Raw genomic sequence first — 18,514 nt, 5'->3', positions numbered from 1 at the left:
TTGCCCCACTGCAGTGTAGATGTACCCATAGTCCCTGGACTGTAAGTAATTGAAGATCTCTCTGCACTTTTTCCTTATATTTTTTCCATTCCTCATTTGGCTACCCCTGGAATTTGGAAATGAGTTCTGGTCACCTCATTACTAGAAAGATATTGACAAACTAGTGGGAGTTCAGAGAAGAACAATGAAAATGATTAGGGGTCTAAAGGGATGGAATTCTGAGGAAAGATTAAAATAACTAAATATCAGAGGTGGTTGAAATTTGGAATTTCCATTCTGCAGGAAATCCTGATGTTTTGAAATTTATCTTTGTTCTGGATAAGAACAAAACTAAGAAATTTCAAAATTTCCTATGAAATGAATTTTTTTGAAGAAAAATGTTTTATGTAGCTTGAAATGTTACATTTTGATAAAACTGAAACTTTTTTTTCCAGTTTCAAGTTTTTAAAATTTAAAATATAATATAAAGTAAAATGAATTTTTAAATGAAAATTCACTTGGAAACAAACATTTGAAATGCTTAATTTCATTTTTTTTCAAATCAAAATATCATCAAAACTGATATGTTGCCCAGGGAAAGTTTTGATTTTGAGAAACAGACATTTTCCTGTGGAAAATGTTCCAGGTCTACTAAATTAGCAAGATAGGCTAAGTGATGAATAAGTGGAGATAAGATAAGAGTCTACAAAGACTTTAAAGTTACGAATCCTGAGGAGGGGAAATCATTATTTATGTGGGGACACTGAATTATGATTAGGAATAATGGGATGAAATGAATAAAGAAAAACTTCAGGCTAGACATCAGGAAAAAAAACCTGACATGGAGGGTCTCTTAGAGGGGAAGTAGTCCTCCCAAGTGAAGTATCTGAAGGCCCAGTGCTGAAGCATTTAAAACAAGGACTGGGGAGAAAAACAATGAAACCCAGCAAAACAATTAAATCACTTGTAGCACCAATACCAGTCCTGTCAGCATCTTCAGCCCTCTTTACTCAGACATTGCAATCCACCACACCAGCAGGTAATAAAATAATGCAATGAAGAATGAGAACCTTATAGTCCTGGTATCTTTTTCTCTAGCTGGTTTCCCTGCAGATGCAGTTCATATGCTGTAAATGCCACTGTAAACCACAGGCTCAAACTGCAGCAATTTTTTTTAAGTCTAATGAAGGGAGAGAGCAGTGGGGAGGAGACAGATTTTTGTTGAATTCTCCATATCTCTACTCTACACATATGCAGAGAGCAGGACAAGACACTTAGTTAGAAGGGCCCAGCCCCAGAAGCATCTAGAGGAGGTGGTGGGGAGGGATAGTAGTCTCTGGTTATGTATGCTAATAACTGCCTCTGGAGTTGTGCAGAGGGTTTCCATTAAGGCCAGACTGTCCGCCAGGTTCCACACATCCACCAAGAGCAGAGTGGGGAAAATGGAGCAAGAGACTGACCTGTTGCCTCAGCAGATGAACCATGCAGCACTCAGAAATGTCTGCTGTGAAAGCTGCATCCCAGAGCCTTGTGCCACTTTGGATCCAGATTACAGCTGCCCTAGCTTGCTGGAAGCTGAGCAGATGCCAGCTGTTGATGCCAGAAGTGGAGCTGGCCATGAGGAGTCTAATGGAAAACTGTGGAGCTTCCATCATCATCTGGTTCTGTGGAGTTCAGGTGACACGTGCACTGTTGATGGCATACTGCAGAGACTGAGAAGTCGTCAGAGTGTATGCGTGTGTGCATGTACAATAGATAGCAAAAGTACAGCTGGCACTATAATTCATTTGACAGCAGTAAAGTGGGGAAGTTTGTGTGGGAAAACGCCAACTGAGTTACTGCTTACTAATTTTGTCTAAGGCAAAATTTTCACAAGCATTCCAAAGGCCGGTTGCAGATATTTGTATCAAAATTAATTGTTCATCCTTAACAACTTCTATGGCACGCTGTCTCAGGGCTCGTCGACACCGGCACTTTACAGCGTTGCAACTTTCTCGCTCAGAGGCGTGAAAAAACACCGCCTCCCCGAGCGCAGCAAGTTTCAGTGCTGTAAAGTGCCAATGTAGACAGTGCCCCGGCGCTGGGAGCTACACCCCTCATGGAGGTAGTTTTTTTAGAGTTCTGGGAGAGCTCTCTCCCAGCGCTCTACTGCAACTACACAAGCCTGTTGCCAGTGTAGACTAGCCCTCAGTGGTTTAAATCTGTGTAATCCTTTTTTTCTAAGTCCTGAAAAGACTGAGCTCTGGCCTATGCTTCAGCAGAGAGATAGGCCGAGGCTCAGGTAAAAAGGGAGTGTATTAGTTACACCTAATATTAGGTCACCACACTCCTAAACCATTACACCTGATTCTCTCCTTATTCTTGTGTAGGGAATAACTACTTATTATGCTACAGGTGATTTACTTAATTATTAAGTCAGGAATAACTCCTTTGAATTCATTGTAATTACCTCAGAGTAAAACCAGTGTGAGAAGAGAATCAGGTCCACAATTGTCTCATCCTTGTTCTAATATTACTGAGCTAGTGGGGTTATTGCTTCACAATGTGTTACTCAGGAATATCCTGAAACATTGAGTTCCACAGATTAATTTTACATTTTGTTAATGAAATAGTACATTTTATCCATTTACAATTTACAGTATTTTTAATTTCATTGAGAATTCTCTGGTTCTTTTACATCATAGAGCATGTATACACTATGAAATTAGATCAATTTTATAGAAGTTGATCTTGAGTAAGTGATTTTATACAGTCGATCGTGGGTGTCCCCACTAAGCGCATTAGGTTTGTCCTCAATACTGTGGCTAGCATCAACTCACAGAGTGTTGCACTGTGGGTAGCTATCCCACAGTCCCCGCTGCCCATTGGAATTCTGGGTTGAGCTCCCAATGCCTGATGGGACAAAAACATTGTCGCGGGTGATTTTGGGCACATGTCATCAGTCTCCCATCCCTCCCTCCCTCCTTGAAAGCAATGGCAAACAATCATTTTGCACCGTTTTGCTGAGTTATCTGTACAGACACCATAGCACTGCAAGCATGGAGCGCACTCAGCTTCACACTGCTTTTGTGAGCATTATAAACACCTCGCGCATTATCCTGCAGTATGTGCCGAGCCTAGCTAGGAGCCTCCAGCACGAGGAAGATTGTGAGGAGGACACGGACATAGACCTTCCTGAAAGCATGGGATGTGGTAATTGGGATATCATGGCAGCATTGGGCCATGTTGATACAGTGGAACACCGATTCTGGGCCCAGCAAACAAGCACAGACTGGTGGGACTGCCTAATGTTGCAGGTATGGGATGATTCCCAGAGGCTGCAAAACGTTTGCATGTGTAAGGCCACTTTCATTGAACTTTGTGAGTTGCTTTCCCCCACCCTGAAGTGCAGGAATACCAAGATGAGATCTTCCCTGACAGTTGAGAAGCGAGTGGCATAGCTCTGTGGAAGCTTGCAATGCCTGACTGGTACTGCTCAGTTGGAAATCAATTCGGAGTGGGCAAATCTATTGTGGGGACTGCTGTGATCCAAGTAGCCAGGGCAATCAATAACCTTCTGCTAACAAGGGTAGTGACTTTTGGAAATGTGCAGGTCATAATGGATGGCTTGCTGCAATGGGGTTCCCTAACTGTGGTGGGGCAATAGATGGAACACATATCCCTATCTTGGCACCGGACCACCTTGCCAAATGGTACATAAACCACAAGGGGTACTTCTCAATGGTGTTGCAAGCACTGGTGTATCACAAGGGCTGTTTCACCAACATCAACGTGGGATGGTTGGGAAACGTGCATGATGCTCGCATCTTTTGGAACTCCGGGCTGTTCGAAAAGCAGCAAGAAGAGACTTTCTTCCCAGACCAGAAAATTACTACTGGGGATGTTGAAATGCCAATAGTTATCCTTGGGGACCCAGCCTACTCCTTGCTTCCATGGCTTATGAAGCCATACACAGGCAGCCTGGACAGCAGTAAGGAGCAGTTCAACTATAGGCTGAGCAAGTGCAGAATGGTGGTAGAATGTGCCTTCGGATGTTTATAAGGGTGCTGGCGCTGTTTGTTCAGCAGGTTAGACCTCAGTGAAAGCTATATTCCCATTGCTATTGCTACTTGCTGTGTGCTCCATAATATCTGTGAGAGTAAGAGGGAGATGTTTATTGCAGGGTAGGAGGTTGAGGCAAATCACCTGGCAGCCAATTTTAAATAGCCAGACACCATGGCAATTAGAAGAGCACATTGAGGCGTGCTGTGCATCAGAGAGGCTTTGAAAAACTGTTTCATGACTGACCAGGCTATGGTGTGACAGTTGTGTGTGTTTGTCCTTGATGCAAAGCTGCCCCCTTTGGTGAATGTACTTCCCTGTAAGCCAGTTCCCCTACCCCCTTCAACCACTGCTGGCACAGGAAATAAAGTCCCTATTGTTCTGAATCCATTCATTCTTTATTTAATAAAAAAACCTTGACAATGCTGACTAGTAAAACGTAGCCCAGGTGGGGTGGGGGAGGAGGGAAGAACAAGGCCACATTGCTTATTGTAGCCACACTACAAATCAAAGCTGTTTGAATGACAGCCTTCTGTTGCTTGGGCCATCCCCTGGAGTTGAGTGGCTGGTGCCCAGAGCCTCCTCCCCTCCCACTCACCGTGTTCTTGGGCATTGGGTGAGGAGGATATGGAACTTGGCAAGGAGGACAGGCGGTTACACAATGGATGCAGTGGGGGTCTGTACTCTAGTTGCCTTTCCTGCAGCTCCACCAGATGCCTCATCATGTCCATTTGCTCCCCCATTAGCTTCAGCAACTCCTCCTGCGTGTTCTGATCATGCTCACTGTATGCTTTCCTGGCCTCTGCCACCGAATACCTCCATGCATTCAGCTGTGCCCTATCAGTGCAGGAGGACTGCATGAGCTCTGCGATAACCTCAGGGATGGAGTTGATAGGGGGAGCATAGAAACATTTGCACCTGCAGGGGGGGAAAAAAGGGAGAATAGAATTTAAGAAGATACATTTCTGAGAACAAAAGGGAGACTCTTTCACAGTGAATCAAGCAATTCACAGCAGACAGCACATGTGTTTTAGGTGCAAGGTCGCATTTTGCCTTTTATATTGAGCGCCTGCTGGTATGGTGAAATATCACACACGGCTGGGCAACAGAATTTGGTTTCCAGGCAGCGATGGTAAGCCAAAGGGTATGCAGGATTGGCTTCTTCCGCGTTCATAACATGTGGGAATGGTTTCAAACTGCAGTGCCCTCCTTTCCCATAGCAACCAATGCTGGTTGGGTTTGCCATTTAAAAGGAGGGGCTGCAGTTTTGGGGTGGATGTGCAGCACACACCTCCCCTCACCCCACCGCGTGGCTATTCTCCAGGATGATCCCTTTTAGCCAAGCACAAACAGCCTAGCATGACTGGGGTCTAATGTGCCGGGGATCACCAAACAAATGGGATTACTGTTCCCTTACAAAAATTCCCCTATTTCAACCAGGTGACCATGAATGATATCACTCTCCTGAGGCTGACACAGAAAGATAAAGACTGAATGTTGCATGAATGCAACCAAAACCCAGGACCATTCGCTGCCATGCTTTGCGCTGCAATGATTCCAGACTACTTGCTACTGGCTTGGCATGGTAAAGTGTCCTACCGTGGAGGACGAAATAAGGCAGCCCTCCCCAGAAACCTTCTGCAAAGGCTTTCAGAGTACCTCCAGGAGAGCTTCATGGAGATGTCCCTGAGGATTCCCGCTCCATCCCCAGACACGTTAACAGACTTTTCCAGTAGCTGTACTGGCTGCGAATGCATTCCAATTGTTTAGGGCAAATCAAACATTAAACACAATTGCTTTTAAACCCTGTACTGTAGTTACAAATGTGCACTCGCCAGAGATGCCTTCTCTGCCTTCAGGGTCCAGGAACAATATGCCCTGGGAGGGTACTGGCTCCAGGGTGATCAAAAGGTCCTGGCTGCCGGGGAAAACGGATTCACCGCTTGCCTGTTGCACATTCTCCTCCTCCTTTTCCTCAGCCACAAAATCCTCCTCCCTGTTGCACGAGACTCCTCCCTTGCAGTCTCCACGGACACTGGTGGGGTAGTGGTAGGGTCCCCCCCTAGAATGGCATACAGCTGATCTTAGAAGTGGCATGTCTGGGGTTCTGACCCAGAGTAACCATTTGCCTCCTTTGTCTTTTGGTAGGCTTGCCTGAGCTCCTTAATTTTCACATGGCACTGCTGTGTATCCCTGTTGTAACCTCTCTCCACCACGCCCTGTGCAATTTTGGCATATATATTAACATTTCTTCTGCTGGATCGGAGTTCTGCCTGCACAGATTCTTGTCCCCATACAGCAATCAGATCCAGTGTCTCCCGTTCGCTCCATGCTGGAGCTCGTGTGCGATTTTGGGTCTGCATGGTCACCTGTTCTGCTGAGCATGCCATGCCGACCAAGGAGGAAATGAAATTCAAAAGTTCCCAGTGCTTTTCCTGTGTACCTGGCTAGTGCATTGGAGTTGAAAGTGCTGTCCAGAGTGGTCACATTGGAGCTCTCTGGATAGCTCCTGGAGGCCAATACCATCGAATTGCACAGCACTGCATCTACAGTACCCCAAATTCGACCCAGGAAGGTCGATTTTAGTGCTACTCCCTTCGTCGGGGAAGAGTACAGCAGTTGATTTTAAGAGCCCTTTAGGTTGGCAGAAGGGGGTTGGTTGTGTAGACACATTCCTTATAAAATCGACCTAACGCAGCTAAATTTGACCTAACCGCGTAATATAGACCGGGACATAGGAACAAGCTAATAGATGCTCCTGAAGGGCTTCCCCTGTCCCATTCTTTGATTTACAGATCTCTATCACATCTCCTCTTAGTCTTCTTTTTAAAAAAAAATCAGAGGGGAAAATCACAAGTATAGCTAATAATTGCTGAAGGAAGCAGAAGAAAAGGGAGTAAATGTTAAATCTGTTTACCTTGAAATATGAGTCATGCCAGAGTATTTCCCTCCATTTGGGGAAAGTATTATATCTAAAGGTTAATTGAGTAGGGTAGGAGTGAGTAAATGTAATAATTACTTGAGAATACTCGAGCAATCCTGCTAAAGAAAGAGGAAAAGACACACAGTGTAACTGTAACATTTTGTGAATGAATAAAAAATCCAGTTTAATCCTACTCATACCGCTTACTTCACTCCAAGTACAACAGTGAGATATCATCTTTAAAGGAGAAATACTTAATATTGTCCCATTATTTTCCTTTATTGAGTTTTTTAAACACAGTTTAATTTCTGGCAGTCTGAGCCACAGTACAACTGTGCTGAAAATAGAAATACAAAGATAATCAACAATACGTGTATTAACAAGAACTTCAGCTTTTTCAGCTGATGCTGCTTTAACTAGATGCTTAGACACAATTGTATACCTACATTACAGCAGGAATCAAACCTTGGTCTCCCACAAGGCAGTGTATGCTGCTAACCACCTAGGAATACTGTCAAACTTGTCCCACATGAACAAAGCTAGGAGCATCTTTAATGGGTTCATGATTCAGGCCTATTGGCTGAGTGTGCGTGAAGACTATTTGATGGGAAAGTGCAGCAGGAGATTACTTGGCGGATTTCTCACAGATGCATAGGAAAGGAACTGCACAGCTGGAGGCGTGGAGGGCATCCTTCAATAGGACAGCACAGTGCTGCACGGGGCTGTTAGAGGTCACCCTGCAAAAGACACAAAAGGAACACAGATGGGTTGTGGGAAGAATAGTGAAAGATTCCTTGCCGAAAGAGAAACAGGCTCATGTTTTATTCCACCCATATTCTGGTTAATGACTTCAGAGGGAGTTTTTCCTGAGTAAACACTGAGTAAGGTGCTCAGGATCTGTCTTATGGACTTGAAAACAACTGAAAACCCCAAAACTAAAAATTGAATCAAACCAACTTTATATCGTTGAATGTTGAGCCATCTTCCCAGGCCCAGCCAGAGCCATTGAAATTTGTCAATCCAATCCAGTGTTCTTCTGCATGGATCCCCAGGAACAGGTTCTACAGGGAAGAAGGACAGAAGGGACAAAGGATCTGAACAAAATCACCCTGGGCAAAAAACAGCAACATAATGTAAGGGAGTAAAATATTCCAACCTTTCAGAAAGACCACTGTGATTCCCGCTGACTAAGACCTGCTCTGTGAGCCAAGCAATTTTAGCCTCTTTAATACTTCCTTGAGTCATAGTACTTGTGGGAAAGACCCACAAGAATTGAGAATTTGGGAACTAGTGGTGATCCCAACTGGTGGTGAAGGGGAGCAAAGACCTCACATCTTCAGGGTGCATGTGGAGGAGCAGGAGCATGTCCCAGCACTCACTTATGTTATTTTATGTGTCTGTTAACTAGAAATGAAAGGGGCTAAACAATTCTTTACCAGATGTCATTCATCCCATAATTTTACAGATCTCCATTTCTGATGCCTGTTCTCCCATAATCTATGGGACTCTGCACCAAATGTCAGTCTCCCATAATCTCACAGGTAGAGTTGGTCCAAAGATGGTATTGTTTTCTGCGGAAAATTTCTACCAAAATGGAAAATTCTGACTAGACACCTAAAACTCCAACCCCCAGAAACTAGAAATATTTAGATTTTCAGAAACTGAAAATTTTCAGATGAAAACCAAAACACTTTGTCAAACTCCCAAAATTTTCGGTTTTGGGTGTTCAATTTTCCAAAATCTAAAACTTGTGAGGAAAACAGACTCTTGGTATGAAAATTTCCATTTAGTCAAAACACCCATTTTCTGTCAAAAACATTTTGATGATAAATTTTCAACCAGCCCTTCCTCAGAGCTCCAGACTATCACATCTGCCAATTGAATTGCTACAGATTGGGCTGCATTACTGGCATTCACCTTTTCCCTGTTGTCACTGATTACCAAGAGCCCTGAGTCTTGGGCAGAGCAGAAATTCCAGCTAGAATTCCAATCTTTCTTTTCCTTGGAGAAGTAGTAACAGCTGTCTCTATATCGTACCCACTGGTCAGGGCATCCCGGACAGGAATGATCTGTAAAGGAATCATAAAATACTTATAATGGCTCAGGTCAGAGACCCTGTGTCTTTCCTGAAAATACTTACACTTGATAGCCAAGGCCACTGAGACTCCTAACAACACCAGGCAGAAGATCCCCAGAATCACCGCAATGATCTGCCAGGGAGGAGCCGGAGCAGGGGAAGCTATCAAGAAAACAGGAAACATAAATATGGGCAGAATGAGCCACTGTCCTGAGTATCTGAAGTCAGATAACACACAACCATATCTGAAAACCAAATAACACATTTCCATTCACTAGATGCTAAGTAATTCTGGCAGCCAGTGAGAGTGCTTGCAACAAATTTGTCTGGTCTGTCAGAGCCCTTCACCTGCAAACCACCCTGCTTCTGTGCTATGTGCTGCTTTTTATCTCCCTGCTAGTATGGTGTTGATTGATATAATAGAGGAACATTTTTATTTTAATATCCTTAAAAATCTCTCTAGGGGCAGAGGAAGTAGTAAGTTGTTTAACTAAAGACAGAACAACAAAAGGAAGAATATCAGCTGCTTGATCATTTACAATACCTTTGATTTCTGCATATTCAGGTCTTTGATTCAACTGCTGCTTAGGAGAAGTGAGAAATTTTGTATTCGTGTAGATCGTCTCTTTCTTTCTCATTTCTAGTGGGTTATAAGAGTGGAAATTTAGACTATTTATGGGGCTAAGATAAGAAATGAGTAGAGAGGTGACTAGCTGCAAAATCTGATATGGATCTGAACTTCCGCAAAGTTGATTGGCTTTTGGATCAAGTTTTTCAGTTTGGGTCCATCTCTAAAGGCAAATCATAATACACTAGAACAGGAGAGATCTGTGTGTCACATGGGTTGGCTAAAATAATAATTTCTTTAATATACTTTTTTCTTGCTGCTTGTACTAAACTGTACCACAGAAGAATTAAAAAGTTACACATTCATATAATCTCATTCATTGTAAGTATCATCACACCTTTCTGAATTTACAGCACAAGTGATATACTTCTCCAACGATAAAAGCACCAGGAGCATTTCGCCAGGAAGAATATATTTGCACCTGTAGACCCTTAGGAAGAAGCTGAAAATTTGGAACACAACTTTATGTGGTATATCTCTCCTTGTCCTGTATTCCTGGAGAAGAAGGAGTCTGATATCACTTCTGAGTAACCTGATAGAAGCACTATGGTGGAGAAATGAAGAGTTATTAACTCTGCAATGAACAATACCAACTGTAATGACACAGGAAACGTGCACACCTCTATCCCAACACAAACAATTCAGAGCAAAGGGGCTATCTTCTCAGGATTCAAATGACACTCATTATAATCATGATGTTAACTTCAAACTCTAGCTGGAACCATTTAAATCAGGGGAGGGCAAAGTACGGCCCATGGGCTGGATCCGACTGGTTAGGGCTTTCAATCTGGCCAGCAGGATTGCCATCCCTGTGGTACAGCGGGTCTAAGGCAGGCTTCCTGCCTGCCCAGGCCCCGCGCTGCTTCAGGAAGCGGATGGCACCACATTCCTGCAGCCTCTGTGTGCTGCCCTCTCCTGCAGGCACCACTCCACACAGCTCCAATTGGCTGGGAACGGGGAACCGCAGCCAATGGGGGCTTTGGAGGTGGTTCCCACAGGCGAGGGCAGCACACAGCGGAGACACCTGACCTATTCCACCCCCAGGAGCCACAGCCAGACATGCTGGCCACTTCTGGGAGCAGCGGGGGGCCAGGGCAGGCAGGGAGCCTGTCTTAGCCCTGCTGCCACCCTGGAGCCACTTGAGATAAGCGATGCTGGGCTGGAGCCTGCACCCTGAACCCCTCCTGTACCCCAACCTCCTGTCCTGAGCCCCCACCCCCTGCCACAGCCCACATCACTCCTGCACCCCAACCCCCTGCCCTGAGCCCCCTAACTGCCTGCCTTGAGCCCCCTGCCACACTCCTCCTGCACTCCAACCCACTTCACTGAGCCCCCTACTGCATCCTGCACCCCTCCTGCACCCCAACCCCCTGCCTGAGCCCTACATTCATGGCCCTGCACACAATGTCCCCACCCAGATGTGGCCCTTGGGCCAAAATGTTTGCCCACCCCTGATTTAAATGGTGAAGTAATTAAGCTACTATATGAGACAAGAAAACAAATTTGTATACAGGTCAATGGGCAGCTTCTGGGTGATGGCGCTTAAGTGACATTCTGATGAAATAGAAACTTTCCCCCAGTGTCCTATAGATAGGCTTGGAAAAATACATTTTTTAAATAATTTCAATGTATAATATTTGTCTTTATTTTTAAGTTTTTAAATTTTGATCAATTTAAATTCACAGTGGTGCAAAATTATGAGTTTTAAGCAATTTTTTAAAGATTTTTTCTCTATTTGAGTTGTTACAGTTGTGGAAAGTTATGGAGGGTCAGACAATAATTATTTAATGACAGTAGATGTTGAGATTTAAATAATGAAAGATGTAAAACTCTTAAAACACAAACTGTCAACATCATATGTCAAAATGTTAGTCTTAAATCAAACTCTAATATGTTCTTAAGCAGCATTTGTCTTATTTTGACGATCTGTAAATTTTGATAATTATTGAGAGAAATATTTCCTTTTCAGTTTGTGTGTGTCTGGTGAAATCACTATTTATCAACATTCGTCGATAAAAATCTAATCTTTCCAAGCCTACCAACAGAGCCCTTCCAGTAATGGAAGACTGTGTGGCCTTTTGTGTGTGAAAAGGGATAGTTATGGACTCCAGTTTCCTTAGAGTTTCAGTCTGTAGTACGATTTCAACATTTTGTTTCTTTTTCAAGTTTACAGAAATACACAAATAACTGAGGAGGGGGCAGGCATAGCTCAGTGGTTTGAGCATTGGCCTGCTAAACCCAGGGTTGTGAGTTCAATCCTTGAGGGGGCCATTTGGGATCTCGGGCAAAAATTGGGGATTGGTCCTGCTTTGAGCAGGAGGTTGGACTAGATGACCTCCTGAGGTCCCTTCCAACCCTGATATTCTATGATTCTATGAAAGCCTCATGGACACAACAGTGCTCAGTATGTTTCCTCACTTTCTCACAGCCATTATTACACCACTTATCTTAGTGATGATTCAGAGTGTTCAACTGCAATCCCCTCTGGCTGATACAAAAAAAAAATGTATCTCTCTATATATTTACTGCCAGCTATACTGAGTGCAACCACTCAAAACTTCTATAAGAAATCAGTTGGCCTAGTGAAATCCTGTTAAATTACCATGTGTGTATTGAGAACTTACTGCACAGTACATAATAATAACTGTTTCCATTTTGCAGGGTTTGAAATTGATCAATTTTTCACTTTTATAAAATTGTCCATGAAATATTTCCCCCAAAATCTTAGAATTTTTTTTTAAATTGCATTTTAAAATTTTTATTTTCTTTCCATCCTGGTTTTCCTTTTTTCATAGAATGCAATGAAATGAAGGATGTCCAGGGTTCTTTTCCTTCACTTTTTTCATATTTTCCTTTTTCCTTATGTTCCGTTGTAACTTTGAAAAACTTCTGCAAATTTGGAAGAGCTGCAGTATAGTGTTTAATTTTTCCTTTTGCCACTCTGCAACTTTTGCATAGTTGAGGAAGTTTTCAAAAGCTAGAGTGGTAAAAGGAAAAAGGAACAGAAGAAAAGGGAAAATGTAGACATGATACACTATATTGTATTCAGTGGCAAATCAAAAAAGAGGAGGGTCAAAAGGGGAATATGAAAATATGAATATCTCAAAATTTCAAAATTATTGCTTCAATGAACAAATAGATTCTTAAAGAAAATCCTTTCCCAAAAATGTTACTTTTTTAAAGTCAATTTTTATTGGAAAAGTTACAAACAAAAAAATTTAACCAGCTCTCATAAAATCACATTTAGCTCCTTTCATCCCAAAAGTTCTCACAGAGGTTTAAGAAGTATTAACAAGGACCCATATACTCCTTGACTAGCAGAGATTAAATTCTGCAGCAAGTTCCTTGGATTCTCCAGCATTCTGGTGCAGCTGACAGGACATTTTGTGGGAACTTCATTTACATTTAAAACATATAGATTTTTAAAAATACCAAACAAGGAAAAAGTTCACAGTGAGCAATTACTGGTTCTGTTTCAATCTGAGCTTATGTACTCTTTCTCTTTATTGTTATATGAGAGATTGTCTGGCTGTCCTTTTATTAGGTCAGCAACAGCCAACAGAGGAAATAGGAATGTCTTTTGAAGGCTTATACTTTATACGTGGGAAGTAGCTTACTCACATTACTCATAAGAATCACCCTCCCCAGAGCACTCAGAACAAGGGGACTTTTAGAGTTAAATACAAGTAAGCAACAAGGAGTAAAACTGTAATGTTTTACTTCCTCGTTATTTACTTGAGAACAAATATGAGTTAATGTTGAAGTTAAACATTACAGTTTTATTTCCAGATTAACTTATATTAGCAAATTTAATTGTTTACTCTGTGTGTGTGTGTGTGTGTGAGAGAGAGAGAGAGAGTGAGAGAGAGAGAGTGTGTACAGACAATATAAAGCACAATTAGAGAGATGAGGTGGGTGAGGTGTAGCTCGGAAGAGACAAGCTTCTGACTTACACAGAGCTCTTCTTCAGCTCTTTTACCAACAGAAGTTGGTTCAATAAAATATATTACCCCACACACCTAATCTCTAACATCCTGGGACCAACATGGCTACAACAACACTGTACAGTCCCATAATATTTAGAGTCTTTCTACAATATTGTCTGCTTTCTTCACATTCTGAGCCTTCTCAGACAAACAGCAGCCCCACTCAACTCCTGCCCTCAACACAGCAATTTATAGTTGTTTCCATGGTGCAGAGCTTTCACAGAGTAACCAAAGCTGCTAACCTGGTCACTCGACTTTACAGGAAACTGTCTGCAACCAAACATCAATATCTGAGAAAAACAGCTCAGGTACTTCCACACTTCATCTCCCAAACACACATGTTTTTTTGTTCATCAGAGAATGGAACGGTTTGTTATTTAAAAAGTAGAATAGACTTGGTTTAAGCACACATGATTCAGTGTGACCTCACTTCCCATGGTGATTAATACGAAGAATCATTGCAAATTTGCCCTGCATCCATGCTACCACTGTTATTAATCCATTCCAGTCAAAGTGCTCTCTGGGTACCTATCCGATAGTTCCCAGTTCAACTCTCAGAAGCAATGTAGAAAAAAATTCATTTGAAATTGACATTTTGAAATGAGAAAATTCATTTCACTTAAATTATTAATTAGAAACATGTTTTTCTTTTGAACTTCTTGATGAAAAATAAAACAAATTCATAAAATTGACCATTTCCTGCTCTGTTAGTGACACAGGTAGTAAAATGCTTTTGAAAATATATTTGTTTTCGAACTACTTACCCTTTCACAATAAAGTACAATTGAATTGGCAGTGGAAAGACAGCCACTTGGGATGCTGTGAGAGCTCTGATTGGCTGGTGAAAATCCTGAATGGTTTGTGGATTAGCAGATTTAAGCATCTGCTTCTTATTCTGGCCAAGCTCCTTTTAGTGTTGTCTTGTCTACATGGTGAGTTAATATGCAGTAGATTACCACCTTGACTTTTGTGCACTAACTCACAGTGTAAGATGCAGGTGTCATGGTTTCCATGTTCCTCCTTGTACCAATGTGTCAGGCTTTGATGAAAGAACTGACTACTCATAAATATAGCACTTTGCATCCATGCAGTTGCCTCTTCACCTGTGACAACTACACAGTCCCTATCAATGTACCTTTTCTCATGATGGAATTTTTTTTTTTACTTCCAGCCATTTTAGTTATGTAATCATAGAATTGTCGGGCTAGAAGGGACCACATGAGATCATCTAGTCCATCCCCTCATACCGAGACAGGTTTAAGTATACCTAAAACATCTCTGACAAAGGTTTCTCTAACTTGCTCTTAAAAAATGACCTAGACAAATCTGAGAATTGGTCTGAAATCAATAAGATGAAATGTAATAAAAGCAGTTGCAAAGTTCTACACTTAGGAAAGTTAGATCAAATGCACAAATACAAACTGTGGAATAACTGGCTAGGCAGAAAAGGATCTAGGAGTTATAGTGGATCACAAACTGCATGTGAGTCAATAATATGATGCAGTTGCAAAAAAGGCTAATATAATTCTGGGGTGTAGTTAGAAAGTTTTTTCTAATATCTAGCCTAAATATCCCTTGCTGCAGATTAAGCCCATTACTTCTTGTCCTGCCTTTGGTGGACAGGGAAAACAATTGATCCCATCTTCTTTTAAACAGCTCTTAATGTATTGGGAGACTGTTATCAGGTCCCCTCTCCGTCTTCTTTTCCCAAGACTAAACACGTCCATTTTTTTTAATCCTTTCTTCATAGGTCAGGTTTTCTAAACCTTTTAACAATTCTGTTGCTCTCCTCTGTACGCTCTCCAATTTGTCCACAACATTCTTATAGTATGTTGCTGCAAACCAGACACATTACTCCACATGAGACCTCACCAGTACAGAGTATAGTGAAACAATTACCTCCTATGCCTTACATATGACACTCCTGTTAATACATCCCAGAATGACATCTGCTTTTCTGCCGTGGTGTGGCACTGTTGATTCATATTAAATTTGTGATCTGCTGTAACTTCTAGATCCTTTTCTGCAGTACTACTGCCTAGCCAGTTATATCCCATTTGAGTTTTCCTTCCAAAATGTAGTACTTATTTCAACATCACTATCTTAGTTTCCCATAGGTACCTAATTGCTCTCGAATCTAAGAGCTGTGGTATATAACAATGCCAAATCATTTTAGTAATAAGAGAACGATTTTGGAGAAGCATATAAATATCTCAAAGGAATGATGAATGAAGTCAAGGGAGATCTAGAGAAAGCAGCAGAATTTCATCATTGCAGGCCACAGAACTTTACCCATCCACTCCTGTAATAGAACCCTAACCTCCGGCCGAGTTACTGAAGTCCTCAAATCATGATTTAAAGACTTGAAATGACCAAGAATTCACCATTTACACTAATTTAAACCTGCAGGTGATCCGTGACCCATGCTGCAGAAGAAGGCAAAATCCCCCAGGGTCTCTGCCAATCTGACCAGGGGGAAATTCCTTCCTGACCCCAAATATGGCGAGCGATTAGACCTTGGGCATGTGGGCAAGACCCATCAGGCAGATACCTGGGAAAAAATTCTCTGTAGTAACTCAGAGCCCTCCCTATCTAGTGTCCTGTCTCCGGACATTGGGGATTTTTGCTACTGGCAGTTGCCGATGGGCCACCTGCCGTTGTAGGCAGTCCTGTCATATCATCCCCCCCATAAACTTATCAAGCTTCAGACTTTTGGGTCATTAGCAAGAGCTGCTGCCTCCCCACATGCAGGGCCTGTAGTCTTATCATGGGATAATCACGGTGAAAAGTTGTCAGTGGGTTTATGAAATTCAGTACAAGAACAATAGCAAATCATAACTAGCTTCCCAATGTTGCTCTTTCATGGAGGCATGGATATCAGGTAGGATAGTGTGGTTAACAAGTCCTGATTAACTGAAACTTCTCTGTGTTTCAGAAACCAAATTGGCCAGATCAGTCACATTGTTCATTTTCTCCAAGAATATTGGCTATAGATTTCTTTTTGACAACATTCCACACCCACCCCTCCTTTACCCCATTTTGTCCATGTGCATGCCTAAAGACAGAAATTCAGGCACCTAGGGCAATTTTATTGCAAAAACTTAGACACTGAGTGAGTTTAGGTGCTTACAGGATTTGTCATGGGGTTTTGTACATCACAGTGGAGCTAAAACTAAGTGTAAGCACCTAAAATAGGGTTTTAGGTGCTTGACTCCTTTTGAGCATTCTGCCCTTAGTAACTATTACATTCCATTGTTTCAGATTATTTTCCCCCAAATGTAATATCTTGCACTTTGTCCAGCTTGATTCTTACTTTATTACCTGTCAATATTTCTTACTTCTCTAGGGTGATTTATATTATTTCACTCTCCTTAATGATATTCACAGCACTTTCCCCATTTAATATTTCATTATTATGTTATTTACTCACTTTTACAGATTATGCATAAATATGTGAAGTAAACGCAGCCCAACACAGTCCTATGTGGTACCCCCTTCGCAAGATCATACGTCGTCGTTTTCCTTCTTTCTTTGCTTACAACCTTCAACAGCTTTCAGATGAAATGTCTTGATTCACAGGCAAACTAATGTAACTGTTTTCTCAAGCATGGTTTCTTGAGAGTCTATATCAAATATTTTCCTACTATCCCTATATCTTCCTTCTATCACCTTCCTTGTCAGATGCTGAACTTGTAGATTTTGCCTTTAAGGACAAAATAATTAAAGATGGGGTCAGATGATTTCCTGACGGTTCAAGATTGTTGAGACCCAGGAATTTAGATCAGACTCATCTCTATATTTAACTAAAGTTACCCGAAGGAGGAGGAGATCACAGGACTATAAACAAAGGACTATATATCACAGAGACTCTCACAACTATAAATCTTTAAATACATAATCCCTAAAGAGAAAAAAAAATCAAAGTTACATGCCTGTATGATATCTTTCATGAAAACACTTTCACTCATTTCTTGAATTAGAAAACACAAGTACATTTTACCAACATTAATGTTCTACTCTAATAATAAAAGCTTTATATGTATTTGGCCATGATACCTTTGTCTGTACCTGTAGTTATTATGAAGAGGCTGGAGAGCTAGGGTAGATAATTTGTGCTCAATCTTTTCTGGTCCTGTATATATGAATCCCCAGGGGAGAAAAGATGATATTTCACTCTGGCTGTCCCGATAGAAGATCAACCGTGCAAGCCAAAAGACAATGGCTTATTCACTTCATGATGTTCTAGCTGAAACCGCACAGGAAGGTCATTGGCTGTTAATTTGAAAAGACCTCCCTCGATGCAAAGTGCTCACTGAGGAGAGTTCACTGATGGAAGTGCCTGATTCTTCCTGGACTCAGATGTAAATCAGCGTCTGATGAAGTGAGCTGTAGCTCCCGAAAGCTTATGCTCCAATAAATTGGTTCGTCTCTAAGATGCCACAAGTCCTCCTTTCCTTTTTTTGAAATCAGTGTAAATGAGAGGAGATTCAGGTCTAATTCTTATTTTGATCTCAATGAACGTGTGGGGTTACTTCTCAGCAGCAGGTTACCAAGGAATATCATGGAATTTGGAGTTCTGCAAGTTAGTTTATGTCACATCAATGGAATATTTCATTCTAGCCATTTACAATGTACTGAACTTTTAATTTCACTCTGAACCACTATGTTTTTTTCTTTCAAAGGAAAGGGTAAATAGGATCTCCTGAATGGCCTCCCCTGTCTCATTCATTGTTTTATAACCCTTTATCACATCTTCTCTTAGACTTCTCTTTTTAGAAACATGATGGGGAAAATACACAAATATAGTTAATAATGATTGAAGGAGACTTAAAAAAAAAGAAAGACCATTGAATCTGTTGAGCCTGAAATATGAGTTATAT

The 18,514-nt window shown here is 41.7% G+C and overlaps 1 protein-coding gene across 2 annotated transcripts; it reads right to left on the bottom strand.

Annotated features, from left to right (window-relative positions):
- Positions 1 to 7,215: 7,215 nt before the first annotated feature.
- On the bottom strand, positions 7,216 to 17,824 carry LOC311511634 (killer cell lectin-like receptor subfamily G member 1). Of its 2 annotated transcripts, none has more exons than XM_084612381.1 (6): positions 17,691 to 17,824; positions 9,565 to 9,660; positions 9,084 to 9,182; positions 8,861 to 9,012; positions 7,901 to 8,004; positions 7,216 to 7,680 (listed from the first exon to the last, which is right to left on the bottom strand). In XM_084612381.1, the coding sequence occupies exons 2-6, from the start codon at positions 9,656 to 9,658 to the stop codon at positions 7,569 to 7,571; spliced, it is 561 nt and encodes a 186-aa protein (XP_084468507.1). In that variant the 5' UTR covers positions 9,659 to 9,660; positions 17,691 to 17,824; the 3' UTR covers positions 7,216 to 7,568. The 2 variants fall into 2 exon arrangements, with proteins under 2 accessions (XP_084468507.1, XP_084468506.1); XM_084612380.1 differs by having other exon boundaries at positions 17,703 to 17,814.
- Between the last annotated feature and the right edge of the window lie 690 nt (positions 17,825 to 18,514).

This window comes from Lepidochelys olivacea, assembly GCF_965140295.1.
Source record: "Lepidochelys olivacea isolate rLepOli2 genome assembly, chromosome: 1".
NCBI lineage: Eukaryota > Metazoa > Chordata > Testudines > Cheloniidae > Lepidochelys > Lepidochelys olivacea.
The sequence above is the reverse complement of the archived record's forward strand: the minus strand, read 5'-3'. Positions and strand labels throughout refer to the sequence as shown.